The 21,795-nt window shown below is 54.1% G+C and overlaps 1 protein-coding gene across 3 annotated transcripts; it reads right to left on the bottom strand.

The window, feature by feature from the left end:
• Window positions 1-4,916: 4,916 nt before the first annotated feature.
• Window positions 4,917-19,871, bottom strand: HNRNPL (heterogeneous nuclear ribonucleoprotein L). Of its 3 annotated transcripts, XM_056135670.1 has the most exons (13): window positions 17,272-17,675; window positions 15,143-15,261; window positions 14,437-14,674; window positions 14,219-14,304; window positions 12,479-12,575; window positions 12,321-12,393; window positions 8,993-9,064; window positions 8,601-8,881; window positions 7,477-7,598; window positions 7,181-7,382; window positions 5,992-6,049; window positions 5,806-5,901; window positions 4,917-5,298 (listed from the first exon to the last, which is right to left on the bottom strand). In XM_056135670.1, exons 1-13 carry the CDS (start codon window positions 17,533-17,535, stop codon window positions 5,240-5,242), a joined length of 1,767 nt encoding a protein of 588 aa, XP_055991645.1. In that variant the 5' UTR covers window positions 17,536-17,675; the 3' UTR covers window positions 4,917-5,239. The 3 variants fall into 3 exon arrangements, with proteins under 3 accessions (XP_055991645.1, XP_055991646.1, XP_055991644.1); XM_056135671.1 differs by lacking the exon at window positions 17,272-17,675 and adding an exon at window positions 19,811-19,871 and having other exon boundaries at window positions 8,601-9,064; XM_056135669.1 differs by having other exon boundaries at window positions 8,601-9,064; window positions 17,272-17,734.
• Window positions 19,872-21,795: the final 1,924 nt, after the last annotated feature.

Genomic DNA, 21,795 nt, shown 5'->3' with positions numbered 1-21,795 from the left:
CCCAGCATCCCATTATAGCCCCCCAGTCCCGCCAGGAGCATCACCAGGTGTGGCCCAAAAAACAAAAAAAGAGCCGGAAAATATAGTGCATAAAGCACTTGCCTTCTTCACAGCCAACCTGGGTTCATTCCCGGCATCCCATATGGTCCCCAGCCCCACCAGGAGTAATTTCTGAGTGCAGAACCAGGAGTAACCCCTGAGCATCATCAGGTGTAGCACCCACCCACTCCCCCAAAAATAATTTTTTAGGGCCAGAGGCTCTGTATTTGAGTGTGTGCTTTGCAACCGGGAGGCCCAAGTTCTATCCTCAAAAGTCAAAAGAAACGATGCTCTTTTAAAGGCAACGACTTTACCTTTATTATTTGTTTGGTTGAGTTTTCTGTTTTTATTTATTTGGTGGGGGAGAAGGTTTTCAAACCCAGCAATGCTCAAGGTTTACTCTTGGCTCTGTACACCAGGGTCTCTGTCTCTGTCTCTGTCCTCCCTCCATTCCCCTCTCCCTCCCTCCCTCCCTCCCTCCCTCCCTCCCTCCCTTCCTATTTCCTCTCTCCCCCACTTCTCTCCCCACCTCTCTGAATAATCTCAAAGTGGAAAATTTTGAAACTATCTGGCAGAGATGAGACATAAGACAAAAATAACTGGCTGATGTAAAGATGGTTAGAGATAGCTGTAATACACAGAATTCAGTATATGCATAGATTGTCTCTGGAAGATCAGAACCAACAGGATATTGAAAAAACAGTTCTAAGGCCAGAGAGGACAACCCGCTGGAGAACATGCTTTGTATGCTGGAGACTTGGGTTACAGGGATCACACCCAGAAGCCAGGAATCTCCTGTTAAGCACCCAAACACCCAAACAAGACACAACCCACTAAATACAAATGCTAGAACCAGGGAGTTGGCTCAAAGGCCTAGAAGGCACACTGCATGTGGAGGCCCTAGGAGTCAGGCCTTAACGTTCCAAGGACTGCGTGGAGATTGCCCTCAATATATCAGGTGGTAGACAAAATGAGGAAGCAGGTTGTTTAGACCATTATTTTAAAAGAAACCCATTAACTACTGTCACTATTTGCTCCTCCTTGGCATTTGCCACTCCAGGAAGGAGGCCGGTAGTTCAGTCTAGTGTATCCTCTCACCCCACATCCTGTTCAGACCAAGCTGGACCAGGCTAGGTGCTTTTCGTCTTGTTCCTTCCCACAGGCAGCTGCTACACACGTTTCTGATCACCCAGTACCTCCACTGTGCCATTCATTGTGGTGTAACCGTTTGACTCAGCAATTCCACTGCTAAAGCTTCTCCAGATTATCAAGGACGTTGGTTACTTGTATTAAAAACTTTAGAGGGGCCAGAGCAATAGTACAGCAGGTAAGACATTTGCCTTGCACACAGCCAACCTGATTTCAATCCCTGGCATCCCATATGGTCCCCCAAGCACCGCCAGGAGTAATTCCTGAATGCAGAGCCAGGAGTAACTCCTACGCATGACTGGCTGTGACCCAAAAAAAAAAAAAAAAAAAAAAAAAAACACCTCCTTTAGAAATAATCTGAGCAGGTCAATGACATACAGACTGATCTGACACTTTTTTAAAAGGTGGAAGACTGGGATTATGTTGCCGCCAGCAGGTCAATCTGTACCTGTAAGGCGTGTGCATCAGCAGCCTGATGGCGCCTTTAGACTTCCAGATACCCCCAAACTGCTGCTATGCCTTTGACCAGACCCCAAAAACTTGGGGCAAAGTTTACCAAGAAAGTAAACGGTCAAAAGTTAGGTATGTGAGAGACTCACCCACAAACCACCTCCAGCTCAGCTATATAATTGGAGACATGGCCTCTGTTTCCTGATCAAACTGGCCATGATCCCAGAGACTCAGAAACAAATCTCGAAACCCAGCGGCTTTTGGCAAAAATGCATCCGGACCCCGCAGTAGGTTACTGTCGCCGGGCCACCCCAGGGGGTAAAGGGTGCTGTCCCTCCACCTGCACCCCCTTGGTGGCTCGGTGGCCACCATCCGCCAAAGGCCATTAGACAGTCAGGTTTGGGCCCACAGTGATGAGACACACAGGGCCTCATGGAATGGGGGCAGAGTCAGCCCTTTCCCCCACATCCCAAGGAAACCCCAAGTCGCCGCCCACAAATGGCCTCTCTGGCTCCTGATCAAGCTGCTAAACGGCCATGATCCCAGAGACTCAGGAACAAATCTCAGAACCCAGCAGGTTTTGGCAGAAATCCCTCCAGATTTGTTAAAATTTTAGAATTTCAAAATTGCGCGGCTACTACTGCAGCGTGACATCATACGTTATTCATAACCAGCATTAGAAAACAAATTGTCTACTGTTGCCTTTTTGGCAGATCCGAGTGTTGGGGTAAAATCCCAAATAATAATAGTGAGTCAGGGGGCTGGAGCAATAGCACAGCAAATAAGGCGCTTGCCTTGCAAGCGACCGACCTGGGTTCGATTCCCAGCATCCCATATGGTCCCCTGAGCATCGCGGGGGTAATTCCTGAGTGCAGAGCCAGGAATAACCCCTGTGCATTGCTAGGTGTGACCCAAAAAGAAAAAAAAAAAGGTGGGTCAGGTGTCAAGATACTGAATATAATCAAAGTAGTAGAGAGTAATGTGGAAATCATCTGCCCCACAGGTAAGGGGGAGGGGGTGGGATGGGAACATACTGGGGTTTTTAGTGGAGAATGGGCACTGGTGAAGGTATGGGTGTTTCATTGTATGACAAAGACTTAACCCCTAGAACTTTGTAACTGCTCAGTGATTCACAATCACAATCACGACCATCCTGTTATTCGTCGATTGCCTCGAGCAGGCCCCAGTAACGTCTCCTTCGTCCTAGCCCTGAGATTTTTTAAAAAGTGCCATATTCAAGGCTCTTTCAGAGTTAGGAGAATGAAGACCCCTCATTGTTACTGGTATTTGGCATATTGGGTATGTATACCACGGAGAGATTGCAAGACTCTGCCATGTGGGCAGATTACATTCTGGAGCCTGCCAGTTTGTCCAAAGTAGGAAGGAGATAATAAGATGTCACAAAGCCACATTGGCGGGAGTTGGGTTTTATAGTCCGAGTCTTGGCCGTTGATGGGATTACACAGCGCCAGGGGGCCAGTTGGTGGGTGTGACCCCCGCCTACTGGAATTTGGAGGATCTGGGTGGAGGATGCTCAGTCCCGATCCAAGTAGGCTTGGAGATCTCAGTCCCGGGAAACGCATGCCTTTGTTCCTCTGCCGGTACTTTCATGTGTGCAGAGAGTGGTCTCAGCATTGTGGTGGCTGGTTCTGGAGGTCTTTGGCTGCTGGAGCCCTGGTCGGGGCGGGGAGGAAAACTCAACCCGCTCCCCTCCAAGGGGCCCCCGCGAGGACAGCCAGGCACGGGGGGGGGGGGGGGGGGGCAGGAGACTCTGCGCTGTTCTCTTCCGGGAGCTGGGTTTTATAGTCTCTGGGTCTTGGCCGTTGATGGGATTACACGGCGCCAGGGGGCCAGTTGGTGGGTGTCACCCCCGCCTACTGGAATTTGGAGAATCTGGGTGGGGTGTGGGTGTGCTCAGTGATTCAATAAATAAAATTATAAAAAATGAAAAAGAAAAAAAAGGTGGAAGAGGTAGTCTGGCGGGTAGGATGCTCGCATTGCACACAGCCAGCCTAGTTTTAATCCCCAGCACCCCACATGGCGCCCCCAAAGCCCACAGGAGTAAGCCAGTTGAAACCAAAAATAAACATTGATTGTAGCTTAGGTAGCATTTTAATAGTGATATTACAGCTTTGCTGTAATTACTGCACCTACCAAAGCGCCCAAGAACCTGCCACTACTGTCTTTTGCTTCTAGTTCGCCTTTTCCTCCACTGCTCCCTTGGGACCTGCTTTGTCATTCAGGCCAAGAATTGGTCATCAGAGGCCAGAGCAGAAAGGGCATCTGCCTTGCAAGAAGACCCGGGCTGGAAGACCCCAGATTCCCATAGGACCACCAGGTGTATCCACCAAGCAACACTGGGTGTGCCCTCCCCAAAAAAATGTTGGGTCATCATTATTCTCCTTTGTTGTATCTGTATAGCAGATATGTCAGAACACTACATTGTTTTATGAGAGGTTTTGAGGGGGTCACATCAGAAGCTCAGGGATCATTCCTGGCTCTGGTGCTCAGGGGTTACTCCTGGTTGTGCCTGGGGTACCATACTGAAGCAGACAGGCAGGTAAACAAGGAAGGGCGCCCCAACAAAATGAGTTCTTAGTAATAAAACTAATAGCGCTAAGGCGCTAAAAAACACCTTGTGGGGATTGGAGCAACAGCACAGCAGGTAGGGCGTTTGCCTTGCACATGGCAGACCCAGGTTCGATTCCCAGCATCCCATACGTTCCCCTGAGCACCGCCAAGAGTGATTCCTGAGTGCAAAGTCAGGAGTAACCCCTGAGCATCGCCGGGTGTGACCCAAAAAGCAAAAAAAAAAAAAAAGAAATTAAAAATTAAAAACCACCTTGTGAGCACAAGAACTAAGGCTGGGTAAGACATTTAACTGCACTAGCAACAGACCCAGAGAAGGCTTGAACCCACTCAGCAGGAACAAAGGTCACAAAGATCTTCAACTACTCATTCTAGTAATGGACTATTTAGTTAAAAAGGCAGTTGTGCCTCTCCTCCCAACTTCACCTAAGTCACTCAAGACCCCACCGGCATCAATATTACTTCCTAAGGAATTTAAAAATCTAACTTTTCTAATACCTGTTTAAGTGACTCTCCGAGTAGCCTGAGCTTCCCTGCATGGGCCCCAGCAGCCTGGCACCATTATCTCAATGGGGCTCCTGCAAGACTCCCTGTCTCCTATGGCCTGTCTAGTCCCCAGAGGCCCTGGAGGTTGTCTAGGCCTGGCGGTGCACCCATGCACTATGGAAAAAAGGGAGGGAACACACACATCCTGGGATCCCAGAAAGTGCAATGTTTATTTTCAAACAATTTTATTGAAATGTGCCAAGAGTACATGGGCAGCACAAATGTATGAACAGGAAAAAAAAATCACATGTACAGTAATTTTCAAAACGCGAAGGTTAATCTTGGGAGATAACAGTTCCCCCTCCCCTCCCCCTCCAGACTTTCAGCATTTCCATTATGGTTAAAAGCCTTTACTAACCTAGCATTAAAAAAAAGGAATACAGGAACTTTTGCAAAAAGAAAAAAACCAACAGCATAAAGGAAAAGCAGTTTTCCTGCTCAGACGGGGCTTCTTCCTGGCACCCAATTAGGATGCGTGCTGAGCGGTGGAGAAACACAGCTTCAGGGTGTATGGGTACGGGCCATCTGCAACAAGGAGAGTTTTGTTAGGCCACTTTCTGGAGGTTCCCCCCCAAACCAGCTCCCTTAGTTCCGGATAAATCTTTTTGCAGTTTCATTACAGGAATCTCAGCCATCATAGTCTTCCACGTTCTCTTCCTCCCACCTGAGAATCCTGTCAGCACCCAGGAACACAGGGAGCAGCTTTCACCTACTGGGTAATACTATCCCTTTCCCGACCAGACTGACGGCCCCTACTGGGCATCAACTGGTAGCTTCTGACGCAGTCAGCTCCCAGGACGACCAGCCTGTGCTAGTCCCGGCAGGCAGCAGAGGTGGCAGTCAGCAGCCAGGCTGGTCCTCCCAGGAGACAATCAGGCTGCTCTCCTGGTGACCACATCCCAACTGCCTGTGTCAGAAACAATGAAGCAATCGCTAGGGCCCTATCTGATGGCAGGAAGGCTTCAGTCCTGGCCCCAAGCCAGTCAACACATTAGGCCTCAAGGGCAGCGAGTAGGACACACAGCTACTCACTTGGGTTTTTCATCTGGTAATGGTTAAGGAAGCCCAGAGTCTCCAGGGCGTCACTCTTGGATTCCCATTCCAGCAGCCCTGAGGAGCTGCGTTCACCTGAGCAGAGAAAAGCAAAGGTTAGGGTAACAGGGCCAGAAAGTCCTGGTTACCAGGAGCAGGGCAGGAGCAGGGCCCCAGGAGACTTACTTTTGCCAGAGAATACTTTCACAGATGACGGTCGCTTCACTCCCAGCTCATCGCAGATCTGCCGCAGACAGAAACATATTATGGACCAAGACAAGACAGTAGAAAGGTGCCTGCCTTACACACAGCTAGCCTAGGTCCCATCCCCAGCACTGCACAGGCTGCCAAGTCCCACTGGGAGTGACTCCTGAACTGAGCCAGAGACCTCAAAACAAAACACACACCAGGGGGAGGTGGGGCTGGAGGATAGCACAGCCAGAAGGAGGTTTGCCTTGCACATGGCTGACCAGTGTATGATCCCCTGCACACCTTATGCTCCCCCAAGCCCACCAGGAGATCCCTGAAAAGCCTGAAAAATATAGAAAACACCCCCAATCAGGAGTGGCAGCAAGTGTCTCCACGCAGGACTGCCCTACTGGCCTTTGGAGACAGTTTCTGTGCACCGACAATTGTACATCTCTGCCCATACCCAGAAGTTGGGGCTCACTGCTCTAACCTATTAGGCTACCTGGGCTTGTCAGTGCCTAGCACCCTGTTAAGGTGTGGTCAGGAAGGGCCCCTCAGGCAGAGGGACACTGGCCTCCAACTGGTATTTTGCCCTAGACTCAGTTGCTATTCAGTTCAGCACTTACCCAGTGCTATCCTGTACCCAGGTCGCTAACAGCAGGGAATTTGAAGGTCTTTTCATGGACCTGCGCAGCCTAATAGGTTAGAGCAGTGAGCCCCAACTTCTGGGCATGAGCAGAGGTGTACAGACTTAACCACCCTTCACTTGCCAGTCAAGGCAGGTTTCCTAGCACCTACCTGAGCAGCTACACCAGTGTCCCTCACAGCAGCGGGTGCACGGCCTACTCTGCCCTAGGCCAAGACTAGGTAGGCCCTTCCCAACCCAGCTCTGCTGGTACACATCAGGGCCACACAACTCCAGCTTTCATGCTTGCCTCACCCTGACTTATTTGTCCCCAGCACCCAACCCAAAGCCTGGCAGAGCAGTGGCTCAGGAATTTGCTCCAAGACCAAAACCAAGAGCCTTGGGTCAGACAGTGGCTAGCATGGGTGAATCCCTGCGCTGCAGCTCCTGAGGTGTCAGAAACAGGCCCTGGGCACATGTGGGTGCGCCTCTCCCCACCACAAATTAAAATAACAATTCACACCTGGTTTCAGTGGCAAGGAACCAATCTGAGGCACCCACCTCAAAGAAGTTGTCTTCAGTCACCTCCAGGGGGGCGTTGAAGAAGTGCAGCACGTTGCTTGGATGCTGGATGCGGTTCTTGGCCGCCTGCTCTGGAGTGGAGAACCGATTGTTTCTTGACTCACTGAAGTCTTTGTAACTGCAGGAACCGTCTTCCAGCCCGTACGACTGGCCGGGCATGATGGCAGGCTGCTTGGAGACACTGGAGGTGGGGAGAGCCTCAGTAAGACTGCATTCCCTGCCTGCCAGCCCACCACTGCTGCCTGAAGGGCCCTCTCTGGCCTCCCAGCACCTACCAGACATTCAGCTTCTGCCCGAACATGAAGTTGTTGTTGAGGTGGGTGATTGCCCGGTCTACTGCATAGCCGTCCGCCATCTCCACCATGGCAGCCCCAGGTTTGCTTTTCATGAATTTGACCTTGAGGAAAGCAGTCAGCCAAGGTCAGACCCAGGCCAGGACTAGGGAGGGCCCTTCCCAACCCAACTCTGCTAGTCCACAGCAGGGCCAAACAACAGAGCAACCCAAGGGGCACTCGCTCAAACTTCGGCATTTGTTCTACTAGACAGCATGCCCCACAGGCCACAAAAAGTGGCCTTTCATCAGCTTCCTGTTGGCACAGCCCCAATCCAGATGGGCTGAAACGTGGACATTTCCACTGTGGGTCAGAGGTGGCCACAGTACTGGCACAGGCCCTGAAGTCAGTCTCGACAGAGCTCTGCTTCTATACCACAGCATGTGGGCCTGGTCAGCTGACTTCGTGAGCCCATCAACAAGCTGGCACAGTAGTACCCCTTCCCCACGCCTGCTCCTGTAGGAACACTTCCCGGCAAGGAGTGGCACCATAACCAAGGACCTGGCTGGGGGGCTGCAAACTCAAAAAAGCCATGACCCTAATGGGCTTGAAAGCATGAAATCCCTTGGTCAGTGTTAGTCAGCATCGACTCGTCAACAGAGCCACCACTAAATGCACAAAGGCCCAGTGTTATCACACTCCTTAAATTTCCCATGAAAAGCCTTATCATAACGATAAGGACTTAAAAAATCATAATATACAAAAGTAAAGCCAAAGAGGCGGGATGGATAATACAGTAGGTAGGGCACTTCTGCCTTGCACACAGCAGACCTGGGCTCAGTCCCCAGGATTCCATATGGTCCCAAGCCCACCAGGAAGTATCCCTGAGTAAAGAGTCAGGAGTAATCCCCGGGCACCCCTGACTGTGGCCCAGAACCACAAAACAAGAACTACTATTTGACTTAGACAATAAAGTGCTCTTTTTTTCTAATACTAGATTTCAAAAGCCTTCTAACATCCACATACAAGTAGCACCCCACAATCTGATGGGGACTAGTCACTGCTTTAGCAGGCAACCCAGCCATGGGCCCCCGGTCTCCCAGAAATGGCGCATGCCAGCAGCTCACCTTCTCCACATTGCCGTACAGGCAGAAGACATTGAAGACTCGATCACAGTTCATCTTAGACTGATCCAAGCCATAGACCATGAGCACAGGGCTGTCGGCGTGAGGGCCATACTCGGGTGGTGGGGGAGGGGGTGGGGGGTGCCCATACTGGGGGCCGTAGCGACTTGGGCCCCGACGGTGACCCCCCACGGGTGGGCCCATCCTTCGCCCTTCGTAGTGAGGTGGGGGGGGCCCGTAGCCCTCATCATGGTAATGGCTGTGGTACCCACCGTGGGGCCCTCCTGGGGGGTGGGAAGGAAAGAGAGGGAGGACGGGTGAGAATTTGCGCGGCGGACGGCGGGCAGGGGCACATGAGCCACGGGAGTCCACGGAGGGGAACCCCCTGCCCTCACCATATTCTGCGGGGTGATCTCCCAGGAGAGGGGGCTGTCTCTGGCGTTTGTTAGGGTTGCTGCCAGGGTCACCTGTAGACAGAAAAGACTGTCAGAGCCTACTTTACAAAGAGCGGTGTCTCCCTCCTGACCTGAGGCTACTCTCACTCCCTCAGCCCCTCTGAGCCCTTCCCCCGCCCCCATGCTGGATCTCTTAAAGAGTATGATGACCCCAGGGGGCAGAGGGCATGAAGCCCACCCCTCACAGATAGAGCCCTCTTCCATACACCAAGGGCACCGTTTTCTATAGTCTGTTTTCTTTCAAAAGGCAGTAGCCAGGCTCTGGGCTCCTGGCTATGCTGGCCCTGCAGGAAGCAGGGCACTTGGGCACTTGAAGCATGACAACTCCCGCAGCAGCCGAGATCTGAGGGGAGGACTGCTCTCCACAAGTCTCCCCTGAAGGGAAGGTCACCAGCACAAAACGGACCTGAGGGTCAAGCTGGCCCAAATATTACACCTGCCCCAGGTACAATCTCTCGTGAGTTCTTAGCCCCACTCTCTAGGCCTATTCTTAGTAAAGCTCAGTCCCAACAGCCCCCCACAGCCCCCCACATCCACCCCCTTCCACCACCCCCCACTGTGTGCAGAAAAGGGTGAGCAGGGAACATGAGAATCAGTTCAAACAAGCAGTCATGTACAAAGCATCAACATTCTCAGACCCGGACAATGGCGCAGACCCAACCCCACTGCAGTTAGCGAGCGCTTGAGTGCAGACACTGCTAAGCGCTTTACAGTCCAGACAACGCGGTTTCTTCAATTCCTCACAACAACCCTATGAGGTAGGTTCGACCCGGTTTACAGGTAAGGAAACTGAGCAATAAACTGTCAATTAAGAGATATCGCGGCCCAAGGTCGCAAAGCAAGGGAGTGGCTGGGCCAGGATTTGAACCCAGGTCCGGCTGACTCCAAATCCCAGGGCTCCAGACCGCTGCCCTTCCCTGCCACCGGCCCGGATTTTGTGGTCAACAATCAGTCATTACAAAGATGAAAAAGGCTACTTACAGCAGAAGTACAGAGTACAATGTCCATTTTTCACAAAAAACAAATCTGTATTTCTCTTACCATTGGACGCTTCAACAGTGAGTTAGCACAGTTCTGAAAGATGGCGTCCCATCAAACATACACTGCAGCCCTGCATCACATGGTTTTACAGTCATAAATACAAGTTACGGCACACATCCGCTACAATTTTTTTTAAGAATTGCTTTTTGTTTAAAGTCAATTGTTTTCATTAAATCAAAAAAGGCTCACAGATGTTCTGTCCTCAGAAGATATCAGAGAGTGGAAAATAAAGGTGTGTGGAGTGGGTAGTGTCCCTCCGTGTTGTCACTCCTCACATTGTGTGCTGCAGTGCGGTGGGGTGCGGTGCTTCTGGCTGTGTAGCGCTCCGTGTGCGTGTCTCCTGCTGAGGGAGTGTGCCAGTGGCCCCACTATGCCCGCACTTTTGGCCTTGGGAGCACGCCCGGTTACCCACCAGCAGGTAACTGTGTACCTCTGAGTTGTTTGGCTGTCTGGTTTTAGGTCTGTTTTGGTTTTTTTTTATTTGTTGTTGTTGCTGTTGTTGTGGTTTGAGTTTTTTTGGTTTCTGATCTCCAGTTGGTGCAGATTATGTTGGCAGCCGATGACTGCAGAAAAAATAAAAATCACAACAGAAAAAAAAGGCCCCCCCAAAATAAAAGGACTTAAAAAACCAAAACCCATATGGCGAGGAGTGGAGAGAGGATCCTATTGTCTTGGAGGCCCATGGGCTCTACTTCAGTCTATGAAACGTTCTCCGAAAAGAGCGCCGCTGGCTGGCTGCTGCGAGAGCTCTGTTCTCTGTGTTTCCTACTTCTGTGTACATTCTCGGGCTCGAGTTTGCTTGGATTTTGGCCTTTCTTTAATGTTTAGTTAAAAAGCAGTGTCTGCTGCCATGGTGCGTCTCTTTCTCTTTGTCTCTGTCTGCCTCTGTCTCTGTGCTTGGAGCTGTTCCTTGGAGCGCGGTGTGGTGTTCTTGATGTAGTGAGCTCAAGTCTGCGGCTGTTTCTGGGGACGTGGTGGAGGCTGCATGTTCTGTTCTGTTCTCCAGGAGAGCTAGTGGGTCCTACCCTGTGTGTTGGTGAGCAATGTGCAGAGGCAGAGCCGCTGAAGTCAGGTCCCTGAGGGGGTGGTGAAGCACCGCCCTCACTCCAGGTTACCTCATCAGGCTCTCGTTTTTGTTTTTATTGTTTTTTTTTGGACCCCCCAGCCTTGAGGCGGAGCAAGCTGAGAGGCATCAAAACCAATGCACAGCCAGCCCCTGCCACTAGCCCCTGCCGCTCTGCACATCTTCTATTTATGTTCCTTGGAGAAGAAATGGTTGGTTGCCATGTTTCTGTTAGCAGTCATGTAATGCCATTGCTCACTCGGGTACATTCACTTGGTCACCAATTTGCCTCTGAGCTCGAGGGGGTGGCCAGGACCGCAGTGCCCACTGTGACAGTTCAGGGGAGTCTAGTCCACCCACCTACTGCCTCCCTGATACACAAGTGAGACAGGCCTGTCTAGGTATAGGGGAGCCTCTGGCCCCCCCCACATACCAGTCTCCTCCCACAGCCCATGGCCTAGTCCGACGGATCAGACCCAGACAGAGCTGGACGGTCTTGCCAACGGGGTGCCGCTCTTTGTCAAAGGCAAATCCTCCACCTCTCCCTCCTATGCAAGGCACCCATTCTTGCGAGGTAAGAAGAGGGCTGTCCATTTGGGGCCCCTGAAGAGATGTCCAGTGCCCTCTACCAGCGAAGGGAGGCTTGTCCGCCCTGCTCCACGCAGGTATCTCCCCTGTACAGGATCAAACCCAGAGTCTGGGTCAACTTGCTCAAAAGATGCTACGCTGGCAAGGGCCCCGGAACCCTCTTTACCTCCCCACAAGGAGAGGGTGGCGAGAAGAGAACCGTTCCTGGTCCAGTGAGCACAGGGAGGCAGCGACCCTAAGCACACTCCTCCAAGGGAAGCAGGATGCAGCCAAACCCGTATGGGGGCTGCGCCTGGCTTCTAAAGCCACTGCCACAGCCTGTCTCAGTGGAGCTCTGCTGTTCTGGACCCAGCCGAGCCTGACATGTATTCTGTACCCTCAGTCAGGTCAAAGGACCCCAAACAGCAGTAACCTAGAGGCTCCTCCTTCACAGTCTCCCCCTGGAGTCTCTCCAAGAGCTGCCTCCAGGTGTCCACAGGGAGCCCAATGGCATTACATAACCCTGTGCCGCGTCTATGGAGTGCACTAGTGAAGGCAAGGCGGGTGTGTTTAGAACAAAGTGACCATCGGGATTACCTTGTCCACTGAGGTTGGGGTTAGTGTAGTCCCAAGTATCCTGATCATTCTTGAACACATTCAAGCGTGTGGGCTGTAGGGATGACAAAGTCCAAGATCAGCCAGGTTTCATCTCACCTGGGGGCTACCAAGGGCAGGGCGGTCACTTCCAGACCTACCTTCGCATATTCGATCTTCAGAGTACAACAGCCCGAGTAGATGTCAGCCCCATTAAGTGAGGCTTTGGCCCGCTGGGCACTCTGCACGGAGTCAAATGTGAGGAACATTAAGGAAAAAAGACCCACAATGGGATCACTTCCAGGAGTTCCAGATGGATGCAAACAGGACTGCATAGAGGCTGCACAGCAACACAGGCTTCGGGGTAGCTCTGTACCCACAGTTGCCAGGCTGAGGGCAAGCTATCAAGAGTTCTGCATGAGGGAGGAGCTGGAGATACAGTACAGCAGGGAGGGTGCTTGCCTTGCATGCCACCAACTCAAAATGGATCCCTGGGATCCCTGAGATTCAGGACTAACTCCAGAGCATCACCAGGTACTGCATGATCTGCATCCCATCAGCCAGAGGGAGCAAGGACCTGCTCCACTGTTCCCATGGGCCATGCCTCCTGCTGAATCTAGGCGTTAGATCAGGTTCTGCTCTCTGACCCAAGATTTGCTCCCCATTAAACTCCCTGTGAGCCCACCCCTCCAGGTCCGCTACTCTCCATCCCCAGCTCATCTGCTTGCTCCAACACCAAGCTCCAGTCCACCAGACTAGTCCGAGCAGAGCCTGGTCATCACGTATCCCCCTGCCCCTGCAGTGTCTATTTTTTTTTTGCTTTTTGGGTCACACGCGGCGATGCTCAGGGGTTACTCCTGACTCCGCACTCAGGAATTACTCCTGGCGGTGGTTGGAGGACCATATGGGATGCTGGGAATCAAACCCAGGTCAACCGCGTGCCAAGACAAACGCCCTACCCGCTGTACTATCGCTCCAGCCCCCCATGCAGTGTCCTTTAACTTTCTTTTCTCAGGGGAAGAACAGGACAGGGATTGCACTTGACCGCACGTAACTTGATCCCCAGTCCTCCAGTCCCAAAACATCACCATGTGTAACCTGGGAGGCCCCCAGTATCATCTGCACCCAACTGGCCCAGGTAGACTCCAGCACTGCAGAGTTGGCCTCCAGGACCTCCCTAATAATTGAGCACCCCAATAAATTCCTTTTTCCTATACTTCATAGCATGGCTCTTTCCTTCACAGCCCACTCACCTGTTTACAGAGAGCAGGTCAGGGAGGGTGCCTGGCACAGGACATCAGTACAGGTATTGGGTGAAGGGGTCATCACACTTAAGACTTACTCCTGGAGGGCCCAAAGGACCATATGGGACGCCAATCATGTGCAAAGCAGATGCATTACCTACTGTCCTCTCTCCAGTCCCCCATATGTTCTAAATAGGAAGAGTGGACAGATGGGACTGGGTGAACAAAGCAAGGCTTTAGAGCACCTGTTTTCCAAGTCTTTCTCCACTGTTATGATTACCAATCACACTGCAGCCAAGATGGGTAAACATCACAAAAAAGGGCACAACCCCCAAAACTTGCATGTCATAGTCGGGCTAGACAATAGCACAGTGCATGGGGCACTGGCCTTGCATGCAGCCGGCCCTGGTTCAATCCCCAAGTACCACCAAAAGTGATTCCTGAGTGCAGAGCCAAGAGTAACCACTGAGCATCATCACATGTAGCTGAAATATACAAAAACAAACAAAAAAGTACCACAGTAACACTGACACAACTATAACTTGTGTGCCACAACTATGAGCATGAATGGTGGCGATCCACTAAAAAACAAACCCTGGTGACCACTACAGTGAAGTCCCGTGCGTCCTCCAAAGGAAGTCTCCCAGCAAAGGATATTCCACCATGGCCTGGACTCCATTCTTCCGGAAAATGACAATTCTCTGAACAGGACCACAAGGGTTACAGATAGTGTACAGAACATCCTGTGAAAGCAAAGGTGGGCAACATGTAGACAAAGCGATTGCTGGTCAGTCCAGCCTGGCTGGGGAAGGGGAAGGGGAATGGGAAGAGAGCATTCTCATCAAGAAGCCTCAAAAGGAACGGCCAGCACGCACCGTAGTAATGGAATATATGGGGTTCAAGATGGTAAAGAGAAGCACACTGTTGACACTCCTGGAATCATCCGAGTCCCCAGGGCGAGAGATCTTCTGGCTGGTCGAGTAGTTTACAAATGCTGGGTGGCCAGCAATGTAGATTTGGTTGTCAGCTGCGTAGTTCACAGCGTTGCAAGCCCCCAATACGTCTTCAAACTCCACCAAAGCTTGTCTCTTTTTAGGCATCACTACAACATAGCTGTCAGGGAAAATAGATCCATTTAGGAGGATGCAGTCGGGAGGGACTTCTGCAGGAGTGGCTCTGTATTCTGCTGTGCTTCCCTAATCACAATGCCCCTTGGGGTACAGCAAGCAAGCAGCAGAGCTCTAGCAACCCCATTTCTCAGCTAACCCACCCCCAAAACACAAGCACTATAGGAGCACACCATGCAGATTAGGCAGCTGTGTGGGAGGACTCCGGAGGAGTGGACAGCGGGGACTGGAGGAACAAGCAAGGCTTTAGAGCACCTATTTGCTAATCGCTACCAAAGACCCAACAAAGTAGCAAATAAGGACTGAGTACTTATGAACCTGACCCTGAACATAAGGGTCAATCCCAAGAGGAAACCCCAGGACCTGGGCATAGGGCTCCCCCACCCAGTCGCTTCCACACATGTCAACAAGGAGTTGGCCTTCCCACATAACCCAACCAGGCCTCAAGCTGTACCTGATGGGTCCAAATTCCTGCAAGGCCTCCACCAAGTCAGCTTCCACCACACCATCAATCAGGCCCCTGATGTGGACGACTGGGGAAGCAGGGGTTTTGTGTGGGTCATCGTAGTTCTCCTGAGGAAGGAAACAAGACTTTACACTCTGCTGGAGAAGCCTGCAGCCCAAAGGCCTGTGCTACTGGCACGGCAGACAGGCATGGCACCCTAGAGTTTCTATATGTGGCAGGACAGAACTGACAAGGGTCCCTCTCACCTCAGGACTGACTTCAGGAATTTGGAAAACAGCCAGGCAAGAGCAGGATGGCAGCAACTGTCTGTCCCCCTTCCCCACCGAGCCTGACTGATGAGAAACTGCCCTGTGCTTCCACCGCAGGCGCACCGCTTACTCCCTAATGTAGCATTACTGGTTTATTTAGTAGAATTTTGGGTTGGTTTGTTTCTTTCTATGGTTTATTTAGTAGAATTTTGGGTTGGTTTGTTTCGGTTTTTTTTTCCCGGCTTTTGGGGCCACACCCAGAGATGCTCAAGGGTGATGCAAGACAAGGGCCTTACCAGTTTTACTATCTCTCAGGCCCTGCAAGTGTTTCTGTTGCCACCACTCATCTTCAGGTCCCATCCATAAAGAACGTACCCAGGCACCAGAGCAGCAGGTCAGGCTAGACCACTGTCTGTAACCACCTTCCATCAACAGTGGCTTAAAAAATTAACGCCCTGGCCAGATAATAGCACAGCGAGTAGGTTATCTGCATTGCACGCGTGGGCCTATGTTCACTCCCCCGCATCCCACAGGGTCCCCCTGAGCACCGCCAGTAGTAATTCCTGAGCTTTGAGAGGAGAAACCCCTGAGCTTGCTGGGTGTGGTCCCAAAAAAAAAAAAATCCAAAAATGCATTAAAAATAATGTCCTAGACAGACCAAGGAAAATTGTAGACGGTACCTCAGTAAAAATAAGCAATTCCAATAACGCAAACCACTAAACCTCCAAACCACCAGTTACCTCTTCTCCCCACTCCCGGGCTTAGCCCATCCTCCAGCGTGGGAGCGCCCAAGCAGCCCACATGCCGGGGCAGGGGAGGCCTGGACTCCCACTTGCGGGGGGTAAACCACAGACAACCCCCCCCCCAGCGGGCGCTCTCGTGAGGTGGCTCCTGGCTGTCCAACGTCCACATCCCTGCCCCCTCTCGCCCGCTCAATGAATAACTGCATCTCTATACCAGGAATCCCGACGACGCCCTCTCGCCCACGGGAGTCGTGGGCGCCTAATGAATACCTTTCAAGTCTGTGCCACGAGGCCCGGGGGAAAGCAGTGCTCGCCGACAACACCCACGGAGGGGCACTATCCCTGCCCCTCCCCCCATTCCCCCCACGCTGCAAAACGGCCACGCCCGAGACCGAAGAGGCCGGGACTCCTCGTCACGCGCCCTCCCCTCGGGGACACCCGGGCTGGCCAAACCCACCGCCCCCGGCCACGCCGCGAGTGTGCAAGGGCGCCAACGCTTGGCCCAACTTCCAAACGCTTAGCACGCCCCAACCCCCACCCCCCCCGCCCCCACGCCGGACGCCTCCGCTCCGGGTCCCCAAGGCCCACAAAAATGGAGCCGAGACGTGTTGGTAGCAAGCAACTGTGCGCTCGAGAAGGCCGGCCGTGTCGAGATTCCGGAGGAATCCCACAGAATGCCGCCCGCCTCAGCCGGCCCCTCTTCCCGCTCGCCCAGCCCCCCGCCCCCACACCAGCCGCCCACGAGGCCCGGGAGGGAGGAGTGCGCCTGCGCGAGGGAACCGAGAGGAAACTGAAGGAAAGAAAAAAAAAAAAACGGCCGGGCCTCGTGCCCGGCCCCCCACAGGCCAGTCCGCGGCGCCTGCGCAATGTGCCCCTGGCGCCGCGGGCTTCCTCCGCCCCCCACAGCCCGTCCGGGGCAGCGCGCACGCGCACACGCTTGTCCTCGAGCAAACCCCGCCGTTTGCCCAACGCCTTGCCCCTCCCCCACGCCATCAACGGCGCGAGGGATCGAGCGCGTGCGCAGAGCTCTCCAACCCCTCTTCCCCCCCAAAAAAAATACCCCCGAAAGTGAGAAATTTTCCCTCATTTCGTGACCCTTCCCAGAGCCTACGGCCCTTGGCCTCACCCCGCCTCCGCCGCCCGCCGCCCCGGCTCCTCCACCGCCGCCGCCACCGCCTCCGTGCTGGTCGCCGGCGTTGTCAGTCTTGAGCCGCTTAGGGGCTCGGCCGCCCTCACTGCCGCCGCCGTAGTAGCGGCCACCGCCGCCTCCGCCGCCCGCCGCCGCCATCTTCACCATCGCTCCCGACCGCCTCCGCTGCTCGTCCGGCTGCTGCCTCTGCTCCAGCCGCCGACGCCGCTTCTCCGCCCGGGGCAGCAGCCTCCGCGACATGGCGGCGCAGAACCCGCCTCCCCCCGCCTCTCATTGGGGGAGGGACACGCCCGTCACCCACCGCCCCCACCCGATAGGGGGAGCCACTGGTCCCGCCGCGGGGGGAGGGGAGGCCTCTGCACGCCTCACGCACCCATTGGATGCAACCCACGCCATTCTGCAGAAAAGCCCGCCCTTATTTGTCTCGGGCACTTCTAATAGGTGAGCGGCCTCTGCCAGTCGTTCCGCTGACCCCGCCGCCTTAAAATAAACTCCAATCTGATAGGTGGAATTTCTGGTGCTGCCTGGCCTCCCTACAAACACCTGATAGGAGCGACGACAGAGAATCTCCAGAAAGCTCCGCCTCCTTCCTACTTTTCATTGGCTTCACCGCCAATCCCTCAAAGCTAAGCCGTTGGACGACCAATGAAAACTACTCTCTTCCCGCGCCACTCTGAAAGAAGATGGAAAAAGCACCACCCCCTTGCCTCTCTCCATTAGCTAACTGGAGGTGCCCGTCTTCCGCGTCCCGACCCTATTAGTCAATGGAGAGTGGAAAGACTCGCACCCCAGATGGTAGACTATTGAAGGTAGCTGATTGGGTGAAAATAGTGAGCCCACCCCAAGCGGCTAGACGCTCTTAGACGCAGTCCACGAGCGATGGGAGGAGAGAACGCATGCGCGAATTTGTTTTCGGCCAACGCTGGATGAGAGGGGACGACCCTCGAAAGGAGAGGCCTAGAGTAACTATTTGAGTTAACCGCTGAGCGCCAGAGACATCTCCGCGCAGTATCAGTTACTAGTGAGCTCTGGCTCCCATTACTGTTAGTCTTTACCTTCAACAAGCTGGAGGACTTCAACACACACTTTCCCTTTCCTTTTGCTTTCACTTCGTGTGCTGGTTCCATTTCACCACTTCCACTATAACTCTTCATCGTGCAGGCAGCCAACACAGGTTCAATACCTGGCACCCTACATGCTCCCCCCAGCCTTCCAGGAGCGATCCCTGAGTGCAAAGCCAGCAGTAAGCCCTAAACACAGCTGAATGTGCCCATCCCCCCTCCAAAAAGGAAAGGATCTTTCCCGGACCCCTCGATCTGTGCGTAAACAGGACCTTTCACCTAAGACACGTTCTCCCTTTTACCCCTGCAACCTGAGTTAGGCAGTAGTCCTCTGGTGCGGTAGTCTCAGTTCAATTTTTTTTAAAACCTTCTTGTTCTTAAGAGCCCAGTTTACCCTCCCCCTCCCTTGGTCATTCATGCCAACTGTTTCCACGCGGTCGCCCTGACCACTCTGGGTTTTTCTATATTTAGCACGGAAATGCTGGTGGGCGAAGGAGCGGTGGCTCCAGCCCGTCTTGGCTAGGTTGGCCTACCCAGGAAGACCCTGCACGGGGCACTGCCAAGTGCGCACCACGAGGGAGTCAGTGGGGCTGTCAAGCGCCGGTGGGTCGCCTGCCTGCCTCTAGAGAGTGTGTGTATTGCGGTAGGGGGTGGAGAAGGGAGGGAATGGCGCGCCCAGCAGAGAACCCCCTGGTCCTTCCCTGTCCCCGACACCCAACAGCCGGTTTCGGGGGTGTGCCGGGGGCTGACCCAGTATCCCTCACAAAGGGCACTAAGTCGCTAACCCGTAGCAAGACGCTTAGAAAGTCAGGCTAGAGTCATGGGAAAAGCGGGGGGAGGCCCCTAAAGTTGCTCCGGCACCCTCCCACCGCGTAAAACGGGGCTCCACGGAAGAGGTCCCCACGAAAGCGAAGTTTGGAAAGGGGGGATCAACGTCAGCAAAACGGGGGAGGGGGACTCGGTGGGGTCCGGGCAAGTAAAAGTTGGGGTGAACTGGCAGCGATCTCGATCAGCCCTCCCCGCCCCCCCCAGGCAAGCAGAGCGCGGAGTGGGGGCGGCGCGGCCATACCACGTGACCCGCGGCCAGGGCGGGGTCGCGAGGTGCCGACGTCAGAGGAATGCGGTGGGGGGAGGGGCGGGCCGGGGGCCCCTCCCCGGGCCGGGGGCCCCTCCCCGCCCCGCCCCCGCGCCCGGCCCGGGCGCCCCTCGCGCCGGCGCGCGCCGACGGAACGCGGCGCCAAACCGTCCCCGACGCGACGCGTTCCCGGCCGCCGGCCCGGCCGCGCGCGTCCACGACGGGCGACCCGGCGCCGCGTCCTCCGCGGCCCCCGCGCCGCCGGCCGCCGCCCCTCCCCCGCCCCCTTGGCGCGAGTGGCGGGCGAGGCCCGCGGGCGGCGCCTGCCCCCCGTCCCGCCCTGCGCCCCCGGCCCCGACCCCGGGCCCCCGGCCCCTACCAGCTCGGCGGCGAGCCTGGCCGGCCGTCCGGGATGGGAAAGAGCAGAGTCTGGGAAGTTTTGGGGGAGGGAGGGGCGGGCCTTAAAGGGACCACGACCTCTTTTCAGCCTGGGGTGGAAAAAAATGGAGGGGGGTGCGGCGGGCTAGGCAGGGGTGTGGACAGCGGATGAACGAAAGAACCCGAGACGGGAATGGGAAGGTCGAAGAGTTGCTGTCTTGGGGCCCCGGCGTCCCTCTGCCCCAAGCACCCAGACCCTGGCCACTGTCTGTCTCCGTGCTTCCCCTAATGCAAAGTCGCGCCCTTGTTTGGGGATCATCCCTCTTTTCGGCAGGGCAGACAAACGCCGGTTGGGGTGAACGTTAAGGTGCACGCTGAGCAGAGGGCACAGAGGACCCAAGCGACAGAAACGCAGGGTGCCGCAGCTTGGAAGTGGCAGGACAGGCTCTGTGTGCCACCAAAGCTATAGGACCACTGCCCGGAGCCGGCTGCGTCTGGGCGCTGCCAGATTTCAGCTCTCTGCTCTGCGCTCTCTGCTCAGGACTGTCTCTTACTTGCATGGGGCTGGGTGGAGGACTGGTTTGGCCCGTCTGCACCTGTTTTCTCATCCCTTGAGCTGGTGGGTGGGGAGGAGGGGGAGTACCACCTGTCTCCGGGTTGTCTGGAGAAATGCTAGAAGGTCTGGCCAAGGCACGGCCGCCTTTCACAAATAAGTACTAATGAGATCCAGAGCGGCACAAAGCAGGTGCAAAGTTCCCAGCTTGGCAGCCTCGCAAAGAGCAAGTGACACCCTTAAGATGGGAGCAGAGGGACTGGACAGATAGTACAGCGGGTAGCGTGTTTTGCCCCCAGCACCCTATATGGTCCTCCAGGCACCACCAGGAGTGATCCCTGAGCGCTGGGCCAGGAACAAGCCCAAAACACTGGGTGTGGTTTAAAAAAAAAGGCGGGGACAAGCGAAACCAAGACATGACAGCAGGTCAGGCTCTTGCCTTGCACACAGCAAACCAGGATGAGTTCCCTGGCCCCACCATGAGTAATTCCTAGTAATCCTTGAGCACCACCAGGTGTGGCCTTCCCCAAAAAAGCAGCTTGGGAACGCACTCTCCTCCATGACCCACTGCCCATCTCTGGAGCACAGCTGGGTGTGGTCCCTAAACCAAAACCATACAATGGAAGGCATATCTCTAGATCATATTTGATATTTGATTGACTTTCTACACTGCTCACTATCTGTTTGGGCTGCCCACCCCCCCATTGCTTTTTGTTCTGTTTTTGCTAGTGCGGGAAGTGGAACCCAGAGCCTCACATTTACAAGGCAAATACTCTCCTAATCGAATGTAGCCTGCCCACACGGCAGAGTCTGGCAAACTCCCTGTGGCATACCCAATATGCCAAATACCAGTAACAATGATGGGTCTCATTCTCCTAAAGAGCCTTGAATATAATCCCAGGGCTAGGATGAAGGAGACGTTACTGGGACCTGCTCGAGGCAATGGACGACTAACAGGATGATTTGTGATTTGTGACTCTCCTAGGAGCTGCATCCCCAGAGCCCTTCCCTCAGATTCCCCTTCTCAGTTGGACCCCTAAGCACAGCCAGGAATAGTTCCTCAGTGCAGAGCCAGGAGTAGCCTCTGAATCTCTGAGTATCACTGGGTATGTCCCCTTCCCCCAGAAAAATATGGAAGGGAAAATGAAGATCCTCTTCCTTCCAAGGGGTTCTAGATAAAGAACTGGACACCCTTCAAGGGAAGTAAGCCATTTGACAGCATGGTGACAACTGTTGTGAAGAGAATGAAGTGTGGAGGTAGTAAAGATATGCCCCAGGAACTGTGCCTCAGGTTGCAGTGCTCACACTGCTGGCCACAGTGCAGCTGAACATCATTGGCAGTGCCAGGGATGGCAGATGGCAGAACCTCAGGGTCATGCTTGGCACATGTGGTCAGGGATTAAACTCTCGGCGTCCTGCTTGCCGGCAGGGAC

This window comes from Sorex fumeus, unplaced genomic scaffold, assembly GCF_029834395.1.
Source record: "Sorex fumeus unplaced genomic scaffold, SorFum_2.1 ptg000122l, whole genome shotgun sequence".
Lineage (NCBI taxonomy): Eukaryota > Metazoa > Chordata > Mammalia > Eulipotyphla > Soricidae > Sorex > Sorex fumeus.
The sequence above is the reverse complement of the archived record's forward strand: the minus strand, read 5'-3'. Positions and strand labels throughout refer to the sequence as shown.

Coding starts and splice junctions, on each gene's coding strand:
- HNRNPL (XM_056135669.1), bottom strand. CDS start 17,535: ATGTCGCGGAGGCTGCTGCCCCGGGCGGAGAAGCGGCGTCGGCGGCTG. Junction 12,394..12,478: donor TGAAGATCGAATATGCGAAG/GTAGGTCTGGAA, acceptor TCATCCCTACAG/CCCACACGCTTGAATGTGTT. Junction 7,383..7,476: donor GGGCAGAAGCTGAATGTCTG/GTAGGTGCTGGG, acceptor CCCCACCTCCAG/TGTCTCCAAGCAGCCTGCCA.